Here is an 11928-nt window from a genome sequence, read left to right on the forward strand (position 1 = left end):
ATAACTGATTGTAAGAGTACATAAACACTTTTTCAATGTGTGTGAAATATGACTGATTGATGAATTGATTTTCTGTGTTTTTGTTGCTGTTCAGTCCCTAGGTCATGTCTGACTCTTTACAACCCCAGGAACTGCAGCACGCCAGGAGCTTTGTTCTCTCTTTCCTGACTTTTCTATCCCTTCGGGTTGCTCCAGAAATGCTGCTGCTTAAGTCAGTTCCAAGAGGACACCTTCCTGACAAGATAGTCCTTCTGAAGGGCCCTGTGGATCAGAGCAGCTCACTCTGTAAATATTGCAGGTGTTGTGTGTCCTTCCCTGTCCTTTACCATCTCCCAGAGTTTGCTAAACTCAATTCCAATAAGTCAGTGATGCCATCCAGCCATCTTATCCTCTGTCACCTCCTTATCCTCTTGCCCTCAATCTTTCCCAGCATCAGAGTCTTCTGCAGTGAATCGGTTCTTCACATCAAGTGGCCAAAATATTGGAACTTCAGCTTCAACATAAGTCCTTCCAATGAATATTCAGGGTTGATATCCTTTAGGATTAACTTGTTTGCTCTCCTTGCAGTCCAAGGGACTCTCAAGAGTCTTCTCCAACAGCACAGCTAGAAAGCATCAGTTCTTTGGCACTCAGGCTTCTTAATGGTTCAACTTTCACATCCATACATGATTACTGGGGACCATAGCTCTGACTATATGGACCTTTGTGGGTAAAGTAATGTCTCTGCTTTTTAATATGCTGTCTAGTTTGGTCATAACTTTTCTTCCGAGGAGCAAGCATCTTTTAATTTCATGGCTGCAGTCACCATTTGCAGTGATTTTTAAGCCCAAGATAATTAAATCTGTCACTGTTTCATTTTCCCCATCTATATGCCATAATGTGATGAGACCAGATGATGTAATCTTAGTTTTTTAATGTTGAGTTTTAATCCAGCTTTTTCAATCTCCTCTTTCACCTGCATCAAGAGCTTCTTTAGTTTCTTTTCACTTTTTGCCATCAGAGTGGAATCATCTACATACCACTGAGATTGTTGATATTTCTCCTGGCAATCTTGATTCCAGATTATGAGTCATCCAGCCCTGCATTTCACATGATGTACTCCACATATAAGTTAAATAATCAGGGTGACAATATATAGCCTTGACGTACTCCTTTCCCAATTTTGAACCAGTCCATTGTTCCATGTCCAGCACTAACTGTTGCTTCTTGTCCTGTATACAGGTTTCTTGGGTATCCCCATCTCTTTAAGAATTTTCCACAGTTTATTGTGATCCACACAGTCAAAGGCTTTAATGTAGTCAATGAAGCAGAAGTGGATTTTTTAAATCCTGTTACTTTTTCTGTGATCCAGCAGAAATTGGATCTGCTCTGGTTCCTCTGCCTTTTCTAAACCCAGCTTCTACAACAGAAATTCTTGGTTCATGTACTGCTGAAGCCTAGCTTGAAGGATTTTGAGCATAATCTTGCTAACATGTGAAATGATTGCAACTGTATGGTAATTTGAACATTGTTTGGGATTCATTTCGATGAGATGAGGTTACTAAGAAAGAGACTATCCTGTACCTAGTTTAAATACAAACAATACATACAACGCCTGCGACATTTACAGAGGGGGCTGCTCTCATCCGCAGGGCCATTGACAGAAAGAATATCTTCTCAGAAACTCTCCTCCTGGAACTTACTTAGGCAGCAGCATTTCTGGAGCAACCAGAAGTGATGGAAAAGTCAAGGAAAGAGAGAATAAATCTCCAGTCACTGAAGATAGAGTGTCTGCAGGGAGACTCAGCAGGATACACAATCATGGCCTGAATTATAAAAACCAGAGACTAGCCTCCAGGTCGCACAGTCATCCACCAACAATGTGCCCTGGAATTTTCCTTAACACATTGTGAAATATTTAAGCAAATATAATCTGAATTGTCATTGAAGAGTTAATGTCACTTTAAGGGATTTATGCCATCTGGGGAAATGTGGATGGGCTGAAACCAGGCATTTCGGGAGAAAAGCGCTTAGGTTCCTCTTTACACTGTCCTGCCCCATATTTCTCCGTAGGGCAATCGAAGAATTCCAGTGTCCTTGGTTCTGAGTATCAGAGCTGGAAGTGCTTTGACAGTACCTCTGGAGAGAGAAACAACACCTCTTGCAGGGCTGCCCACAGCCAGAGCCGCATCTGCACTCTGGGTTTGTGCTCAGCTCCCCCGCAGCCCTGTGTCACTGTGTCACTCAGAGCACAGTAGTACACGGCCGAGTCTGATGTTTGCACTGCCTGTTTCTGCAGGTGGAAGGAGCTGTCACTCTTAACAAGAGTGGCCTGAAAACCTTCATGCTCTACCTTCTTGTCTGCTGTTAAGCCCTTCAGGAGGAGTTGAGGAGCTTTGTTGAGATGCTGGACATACCAGAAAAGATAGGGAGAAAAATCAGCCGTCTGGTAAGTGCAGTTCAGGGTCATGAGAGCCCCCTCTGAGACAGTCACTGGGCCTTCTGTCTGGTTCACTGAGTCACCATTGGTCCCTCCTACAAGAAAATCACTTTGTTATCATAGAAATGTACAGGAGAGGAGTTTTCAGTCAGAGAAGAAAAATAAAACTTATCCATAATTATAAGAAAGTAAAAATCATTAACATTTAGAATAAAATGTTACTTACCTAATACTAAGATGATCAGAAGAACTGAGTGAGTGACAGGATGCATGTTCGCAAAAGAAAACGATCCTTGTTCCCTGAAATACATCAGTCTAACAAGTCTAGTCTCCATCTGGATGTTACAGAAGCTCCTCGCTCAGAAACTGAGAGCCCCTTTCTGTACTGCAGCAATATTCTGTCTTGGGGCTACAAAGCAGGCAAGTGAAACCAGAACCACATCTGAAGGAAGCCCCGCCCTCTGGTGGTGATCGTGAAAATTGCACCACAGTCCGGTCTGACCTATTCCTCCTGATAAGTTTGTGGGATTACATACAGTAGAATGGGACAGGACCCTAAGAAGAGAGTCCTAAATATAAGCGTGCTTGGGGAATATTCTATTATTACTTCCATAATTTTTTGCATGGTACAGGTTTTTCTAGCTTCGCAAGAAACCCCAGTTACAATTTCTAGATGGAATAGTCAGAGGTTTCTTCCTTGCATGTGTCTCAATTCCCATGGGTCAGAGAAGGATCCCTCTGTATGGAAAGTGCTCCCTCCTCTCCCCAAGTCATTTCTCTGAAGTAGTTATATTCATGTTGACTCTGTCAACATGCCATGGAGAAAATTTTATGAGGCAGGTGTCAAATAATGTATAGTTAAATGCTAAGGTTATTATCCTGATTTATCATGGAATGACAGATTTGTAAAACACAATAAAAGGAAAATACATGACTTCTTTTCTCACTGATAACGGGAGAGTTGATCTCCCAATTGGAAAGCTATTTTTGGACCTTGAACATCAGGGAGCACAGGGATAAGGAAAACAGATGAGATGAGCACTAACATTGCCCAGCTTACTTGATGGAGGCAGCTTCCAGGCACCAGTGCATGAGGGATTTACCAAAAATAGTGCAGCTGTCTCATTGTGGGATTGAGACAGAATAGGAGAACAGAGATCCTGAAATACCTAAAAATTGTGGACCTCTGTACAGGAGAGGAGGAATGTTGACAAAAGAGAGAGAGAGTGATGCAAAGCAGGGGTTGGGGGTGCAGAGTGGAGGGGAGTTGGGCCATCCTTGGATGACAGCAACCTTATACCTTTAGCCTCATGAGGGACAGGTGGCCTTACTTAGACCCTTGGTTCTTGAAACACAATCACTATTGTTTTACTTCTTGTCACATAGTTGTTTTAACTCAACTAAGTATTTTTTAGAATGGCAAGTTTAGATGCTTACTATGTTAGCCAGGCACTCTTCATTCCAGAGGCATGTCTACGTGTTGTTCGTCTGTTTTCTGTTTATTTGTTTTATTAAGGACTCAGGAATCTCTATGGAAAGAACTGTTTGCTCAGTGTCTGTCAGCCCATTTGTCTGGTTTCCTGTGCAATTATTTGTGCCAGTGAAGTGAACCCAGCAGAAGATTTAATGTGGTCATTTCATAGCTTATTTTCTCTAGGGTTGGGTTTACCTTATGCAAAGTAAGACTGTATTATGGTAAGAAGTCAAAGCATTGCTCTTTGCTGACATACACCATTCTAAGGCATGGGAACACTGCAGCTGCAGAGAGCTGGGAGGTTGCCTTACTCGGGCTTTTCGGGGCAGTGCTGTCAACCCAGGATCAATGCTGTGACCTTAGTTGAATTATTTCCAATTTGTTTATTTTTCTTTTTATTTCCAGTACTCTAGGAGAAAAGGATCGTGCTGTGATGTATGTCAAAGAGTGTACTGCCTATGTTTTCCTTGAAGAGTTTTATGGATTCTGGCCTTCATTTAAGTCATTAATCCATTTTAAGTTTATCTTGTGTATGGTGCTGGGAAAGGATCTAGTGTCATCCTTTTACTTGTAGCTTTCCAATTATCTTCCAATTAAAAATAAATGTTTCTAAATGGCAATGACCAAGTCAGTTGAACACAAGAGCAATGATCTTCAAATGATACTTATTTAATGGACATAGAATTTCTCAACAGTGAAAATTACCTGTTTTTCTAAAATTAGGGTATTTTTTAAATGTGCGGCTGTTTGCTGAGTTGTTCTCTTTGTTTTTGCTTTTGGCTGCGCTGGGTCTTAATTTCGGCTTCTGAGATCCAGTTCCCTGACCAAGGATCAAACCCAGGCCCCTGGCATTGGTGAGCGCAGAGTCCTAGCCCCTGGACCAAAGTTCTCCCTACAATTAGGGTCTTGAGTCAAGTTACCAAGCTGGCAGGATTCTGGCTCAGCAGATCACTGAGGTTCTCTTAAACTGTTGTGCATGTTCAGGAACCCTGGGCTCCAGCATTCATTCTGGAAACTTAGAGAGTTGTCCACAACATGGAAACCAAAACAGACATGATTCCTGTCTCAAACTGCTCTCAGTTGACTGAGGAGCAGGTAAAAAAAAAAAAAAAAAAATCCTCAGCCCTGTCTTTGGTCCCACTAGCCTGGACCCAGAGATGTGGAATGAAGGATCAGACCGGAAGTAGAGAGCTGACTAGTTACCACCAGGGGAATAAAACCTGCTTGGATACTTTCCTTTTGCTGTTCAGATTTCGTTTTGTTTTTTCATCTCCCTCTCCCTTCCTAGGCCCTGTTGATCAAGATGTTGAAGCCCCAGTGCTCACGGGTCCAACACCCAGTGTGCAAGACTCTAGGTTGTTTGGAGTAAATCCTGTGTTTGCCTTCAGGTGGGTGTTCAGACATCCCCCCTGTTAAATCCAGTGACCTGGGGACTACATCCTCCAGGAATATTAAGACCATTATAACTATTAACTTCTGCCTTTTTATAGTTGTGCCTATACATTTTTAAATGACAATGATTCAGTGTTTATGCCACATCTCCTAGACTGCCCAGAAATAAAACATATCTCTTTTCTGCTTCTGTGTCCCCCAGTGTCCTTAGAGAAAGTCTGGTCCCCAAGTTGCAGACAGGCAGTTCAGCCTGCAGAGATGCGCAGGGTAAACTCTGTGTAATGGGCCCAGTTGTAGCAGAGATGCAGAGTGCTGACCCAAGGGGCTCCACATTCCTGCTCATGAGCAGAGGAGTGGGGAGAGGTTCCTGCCTTGGGAGGGGCTGACACTTTCTCCTTAGTTTCTTGGAGCAGCGTGAGAAACTCAGTCCACTCCAAGGGTAGTCTGCCTTCAAACTGGGTACAGGATGAGAATATCCTCTTTGCCAGTTATCGAATCATCTCAGGGAAAATGAATTCATCATCGATCAAGTTTCAGGTTATATTGAAAAAGTGTTATATACTCTTAAAACAATAAAAGGAAAAAAAAATCTCTCCTTAACTTACACAGAGATTTTGTATCTCACAAGTTATCCAATAGCGGTATTTTTTTTTAGGTGAAAAATGCCATTACTCATTATCTTTTCTCCTGACATGTGGAGCTTTGCTGAATGTTCATTAACTGTGTGCAAGGCTGAAAGCAAATCAGTTTGAAGGCTGCCAGTGAAGAGTGATCATGTCTTAGAGCATTTTTCCATTGATCTATTAACAAATATGGGAAAATGCACCTTCAGTTATATAGTCGGGGAATTAAAGTGGCCCTGCTTGGCCCTGAGAAAGGGCACTTTTATGTTGAGCATAAGTCACCTGCTCTTCTCTGTCAGGACCGGGGGCTTGTCTGGAGGGGCTGCTGAGAATGGAAACATTGACCACACGGCTACCAAACCCTGTAGGCTGACATTCCTAGCAGCGCCAGCACTGGCCCTGGCTTTTCACTGAGCTATTGGTTCCTTTCTTGAAAAATAAGGGGAAACTTTGTCTTATAAAAATAAAATGACATGAATGAAAATCTGATGTAGCTACTGGAAAAACTCTGCCTTTTATATTAATAATGGTCATCAGTGAGTGATCCCTGCTGTATCAAGATGCTGTAATATTTACCTGTGCTTAATATTTTATTTCTATAAAACACACAGGCAGGTGTGTTTATATATAATTTAATTTTATAATGATTTTAAACAGATAGAGATATATAGATGATTTTGATTCTTAAGTCCATAAAGTAGGTTCTATTATTGCCATTTTACATATTAAGAAACTGATGCACAGAGAGGCTAAGGAGTACGTCGAAAATGATGCTGTGATGCAGATGACAGGGTTTGAATCCAGCTAATTTCAATTCATCCTTTTATTAAGGATGATATCAAATGTATACCAAAGTGTTCAGGACGAAAGAACAAAGTCTGGGCCTGTCCTCCCCTCCTGCCTGCATGCATGTCCCTTTTCCTCCGCCCTCTCCCTCCAGCGATGGCAGAACAGCTCCTGATGTGTTAAAAGCAGGTGGCTTCCCTTGTCACTCTACTCTCTTCCTGCGCCCGTGGCTTCTTATTCCACTGTGAAGCAATGTGAGCAGCGCCTTGATAACTTCTACAATATCTAATAGTCCTTTCTTAGGTCAGGGAGGGTGTTAGGAACTCAAAAAGGATAGTGAACTAAGTGGTCCTGTGAGGTGAGTAAAATTTTGGAAAGGACTTCCCTGGTGGCTCAGACGGAAACAATATCTGTCTGCAATACAGGAGACCTAGGTTCAGTCGCTGGGTTGGGATGATCCTCTGAAGGAAAAAATGGCAACCCACTCGAGTCATCCTGCCTGGGAAGGCCATGGACAGAGGAGCCTGGCACCCTACAGTCCATAGGGTCGCAAAAGACTTGCACACGACTGCGTGACTCACACTAACTCAACAGCAGCCTCATAACTAACCTTCACACTTGACAGATGAGGAAGCAGAAAGTCAGAGCGAACGACTTGCTTAAAGTCACACCAGTCTGCGCTTTAATGTCCTTTCTGCCTACTCTCCAGTACTGGATACTACTACAGCCCCCTGGAACATGAGCTCCATTAAAGCAGACATCACATCTGTCTTGCCAACTAATGTTTCCCCAATAGTGACCAGAAAATAAGAATTAATGAATAAACTATACTGAAATTTCTCACACTGGGATCCATGCTGTGATGATAAAAATCACAGGAAAAAACAACCAGATATATTTCCATGAGATGTTAATTCAGATTTGTTTGCTTTGTGGATCAGCTTCTATATTATGACTAATAAATTAAAATTTTATTTGGGCTTTTCAAGTTGTAAATGGTAAATCTGCATAGATTTGAAACATAAAATGAGTCTATATTAAAGGCATTATGCAGTCAAACATGACTTTGACCTCTACCAAAGCAATGCACCCCACTCTAGTACTCTTGCCTGGCAAATCCCATGGGTGGAGGAGCCTGGCAGGCTGCAGTCCATGGGGTGGCTAGGAGTTGGACACGACTGAGCGACTTCACTTTCACTTTTCACTTTCATGCATTGGAGAGGGAAATGGCAACCCACTCCAGTGTTCTTGCCTGGGGGATTCTGGGGAGCCTGGTGGGCTGCCGTCTCTGGGGTCAGACAGAGTCAGACACGATTGAAGCGACTTAGCAGCAGCAGCAGCAGCCAGAGGATGTTGTGCTCTTAGATATTCTTATAGAGTAGCTAGAAATCCAGTTTTCAATGTGATGTCTATTTTTTAAATAATTGCCATAACTGCTGGCTTCATATACACAGTCCAAGGTTTCAGCCTCCTTCTCCACCACAGAAATTGCAGACTGGACTTGAGTTACCTTCTGGGTCATGCTGGATCCTGCAGGAAAGAGCCTTTACTTACACCCATGATGGTATAGGGGATGAAGTGCTTAGGACCTAATACCCAATTTCATTGCCCCTTATCCCTGCCTTTCAAGATGCATCAGGTAACAATGCTCTGCCCACCCCCCTCCACAACCTTGGCACTGAGAGAGGGCATGAGTCCTGTGTGTGGCCACCCTCACCAAGACAGACAGAGGCTCTGCCGCCTGGCAACCAGCATATGGGCAGCTCCTCCCTGCAGTGACGCGTCCTCTGCTCCATTTCAGATCCAGATCTGAGTTCTGCACCCTGTGCTCAGGAGGTCCAGGCAGAGCTCCTGGGCTATGAGACGCTTCTGCCCCACGCAGGAAACTGAGTCAGCAGCTGGAGGGTAGTGTGTCTGTGTTGTGTCACACGCTTTTTCTAGGAGTGAAATGCTAAACTTCTGCACATGGTTTGTCAAATTAGAACACTCTCAGACTAGAAATAAACAGTGGTAAAACGGAATCATGTTCAGTTCGTTCTCCTTTGGATCAGAGAATCAAAAGGAACAATGGGGTTTCCACTCTAACAGAAAGGCAGAATTTTTCACTGCAATCTTTGTCTCTGCCTCCTATGGAATCTAGTAAAAGTTACCTGCGAAATATTTTGTTGTCTATGAACAATTTCATATCTGGCCTCTGCATCACAAAATCTGTCAAGCGTGTGCCATGTTAAATAGCAGCAGGGGGAGAAATACATGTGTATGTAATCACAGTTTACATGTGTGTATTTGTGCAAACAAAAGTAAATTCAGAAAATTTTAGTCAGTGCCTAAATATAAGAACTCCTGTTAAAACTCAATACATGTATTTCTGAATCACCCGCAACTCTTCCAAACCACACCCATTAATTGTGGTGCAAATTAGGATAGGGTAAACCCTAAAAATACACAAATCCAGAGCCAAAGCATTATAAAAAGCAATAGAAATGCTGTTAGAAATGCCAGCAGAGTTCAATCTCCATTGACCTCTGTTGCTTGCATCATAGTCTTAAAACTCTTTGACATCTTAAACATTGGGAGCTGTGTCTCACTGCTCTAGACATGGGTCCATGAAAACATGTAAGACCAAGCTCATCAAAACTTTAAATGTTATTGTTCTTCATAAGGGCTTTGCCTGGTGGCTCAGCTGGTAAAGAATCCCCTGCAATGTGGAAGACCTGGGTTTGATCCCTAGGTTCGGAAGGTCCCCTGGAGAAGGGAATGACTACCCACTCCAGTATTCTAACCTGGAGAATTCTTGATAAACCAATTTGCTTAATGCCAGAGATGAAGATGGACCAGCATTCTTTTTACCTCCCTCTCAGCTTTATCAAGTAGCTTTCACTTGAAAACTCTCGAAATTCTTGAAGCCGCTAAAGCAAACACTAGATTTTAGGCTTTTTTATCTAGAGAAAATTGCCCTTCGAAAGTTTCTGCTTTCGCACAAATTACTAATGTGCTTAGAAAAATCAATGAAACTTCCTCATCACACCTGTATTTGTTGCTGTTTAGTCACTAAGTTGTGCCCCGACTCTTTGCAAACCCCATGAACTGTTACCCACCAGGCTCCTCTGTCCATGGGATTTCCAAGACCAGAATACTGGGGTGGGTTTTCTGTATCCTTCTCCAGGGGATCTGCTCAACCCAGGGGCTGAACTCATCCTGAAGAAGATCTTCTGCGCTGGCAGGCGGATTCTGTACCACTGAGCCCCCGGGGAAGCCCAGGCCCATATTTACTAATTGTCTAAAAAAAGAATTTGCTTTAATAAGATAACACTGTAGCAGAACAGAAAATTCCGTGTCTTGCAGTCCCAATGAGGAAACATATTTGCCACATGAAGGTTTTTTTTTTTTTTTAATATAGCCCTCATTGCCATGGTAAAGACCTGCAATGTATGTCCCCTTTCATATGGCTACTGAGGCTCAGCTATGAGCCCTGGAATAAGCAGGTTATTCAGTCACAGAGAATCTGAGCAACTTTATGTTCAAAGACATAAATGATGATGACTGCAATTTTTTGACTTCAGTGTTCAGGAATATATATTATAGACTCCTGTGGTTGCCCATTGAGTAAAGTACAGTTTTGATTATTGCATTAACTAATTTTTTATCAAATGAAAACTTCAAAAATTGTAAAATACTAAGAATGCAATGGTATTTAACAAAAAAAAAAACAGATTTCATGATGGTTCTATCAAGTAGTTTTTAAGAATATTTGTCATGCATCAGAATGATTGAGTTCCTACCCAAGCTCTGCTCCTAACTGGTTATGTAACCTTGATTAAGTTACTAAACATCTCTACAGCTCAACTTTAAGATTTTTAAAATGGAAGTTTCCTAGTATCCACCTGAAGAGGTGGAGAGGGATTTAAAATGCTTAGCCCATTGCCCATAAACCTGCCAATGTCACATAGTGGGGACAAACAGAGCTCAGTGAGTGAATAAAGTGATTTGTGAAAGAAACATTATTTTAAGACACATGTGGTGTCTTAAAGCAATACAATCCTGAAGCAGGAGACTCGGTCATGTCTACTGTATTCTCAACACTTATTCATATGACTGACACATATAAGCAGGTGCTCAAAAAGTTTTCCTGAATGAATGCAGGTATAACTTGGAATGATTATATTTCATGTAAGCATGAAATCATAATTTTAAAGAGCATTTTCTCTTGTACTTACTCATTGTACATACCAAGGAAATGTTGGTACCAAATAAAGCAAAATGAAATGAAACAAATATGAAAACACAAAAAGTCGAACCTCTAACTGAACGTACATTCTCTTAGAGCAATAGAGCTCCTGCACATGAGTGCTCATGCAAGCATTATTTATAAGAGCTAAAAAGTGGAAATAACCAAAATGTTTCCAAAACAATCACTCTTCAAGTGAAGAATGGATAAGGAGAATAGGTGCTATCGCGCAGAGCAGCCTATTAAGTGACCATAAGGCGTAGTGGAGAGTTGATATGGAGACACGCCATGGAGAGACTCCACGAGGTGAAAGAAGACAGGTACAAACAGTCATATGTGAGCCGATTCTATCTCTAGGAAATGCCCAGAACCGTCAAATCCACAGAGACAGAGAACAGAGAAGTGGATGCCCGTTTCTGGGAGAAACAGGGAATGAGAGTGACTGCTAATGGGCACCAAGTTTCTTCCTGAGGTGGTGTTCTGGAATCAGATAGTACTGATGACTGCACAACTCTGTGAACATGCAAACCACTCGATTGTACAGTTAAAAGCGTGAAGGTGATGATATGTGAGTCATCTTTATAAAGCTGTTATTTAAAAAGTGATAGAGCTGAAAATACTCATATTAATTACAGATCAAGTGCTGGGACAGAAAGTCCTGGGGGGTTCTAATCTGCCAATATCAGGGCAAAGTAAGATGGTTATAATGCTTTCATCTTAAAGAGGAGGGTTAAATTTATGAAGAGGGTTTACCATAAAGCAAATTCAGCTCGTATTTCAGGATCCCTTAGTGTCCTGGGCCCAAGAAACTAGATTCTGCAATTTCATTTTCTTTTTCTTAAGAAGAGCCTCTGAAATCAGAGAAGACTCAGGCTCTGTAAAACCTTCATCTGTACCTGTCAGTCCCACAGAATCATACAAGAGGATAAAGGACCGGTGAGGTTCAGAGACCTCCAGAATGCCAGGACGAGTTTCTCTCAGTGAGTTTTATTCATTGCAAGTTACA

At 42.0% G+C, this 11928-nt stretch overlaps 1 gene segment (V, D, J or C); it reads right to left on the minus strand.

The window, feature by feature from the left end:
- Positions 1-2089: 2089 nt before the first annotated feature.
- On the minus strand, positions 2090-2788 carry LOC108635126. The segment is given in 2 exon segments: positions 2090-2514; positions 2646-2788. Coding segments are annotated over 2 exon segments (534 nt in total).
- Positions 2789-11928: the final 9140 nt, after the last annotated feature.

This window comes from Capra hircus, unplaced genomic scaffold (genome assembly GCF_001704415.2).
Source record: "Capra hircus breed San Clemente unplaced genomic scaffold, ASM170441v1, whole genome shotgun sequence".
NCBI lineage: Eukaryota > Metazoa > Chordata > Mammalia > Artiodactyla > Bovidae > Capra > Capra hircus.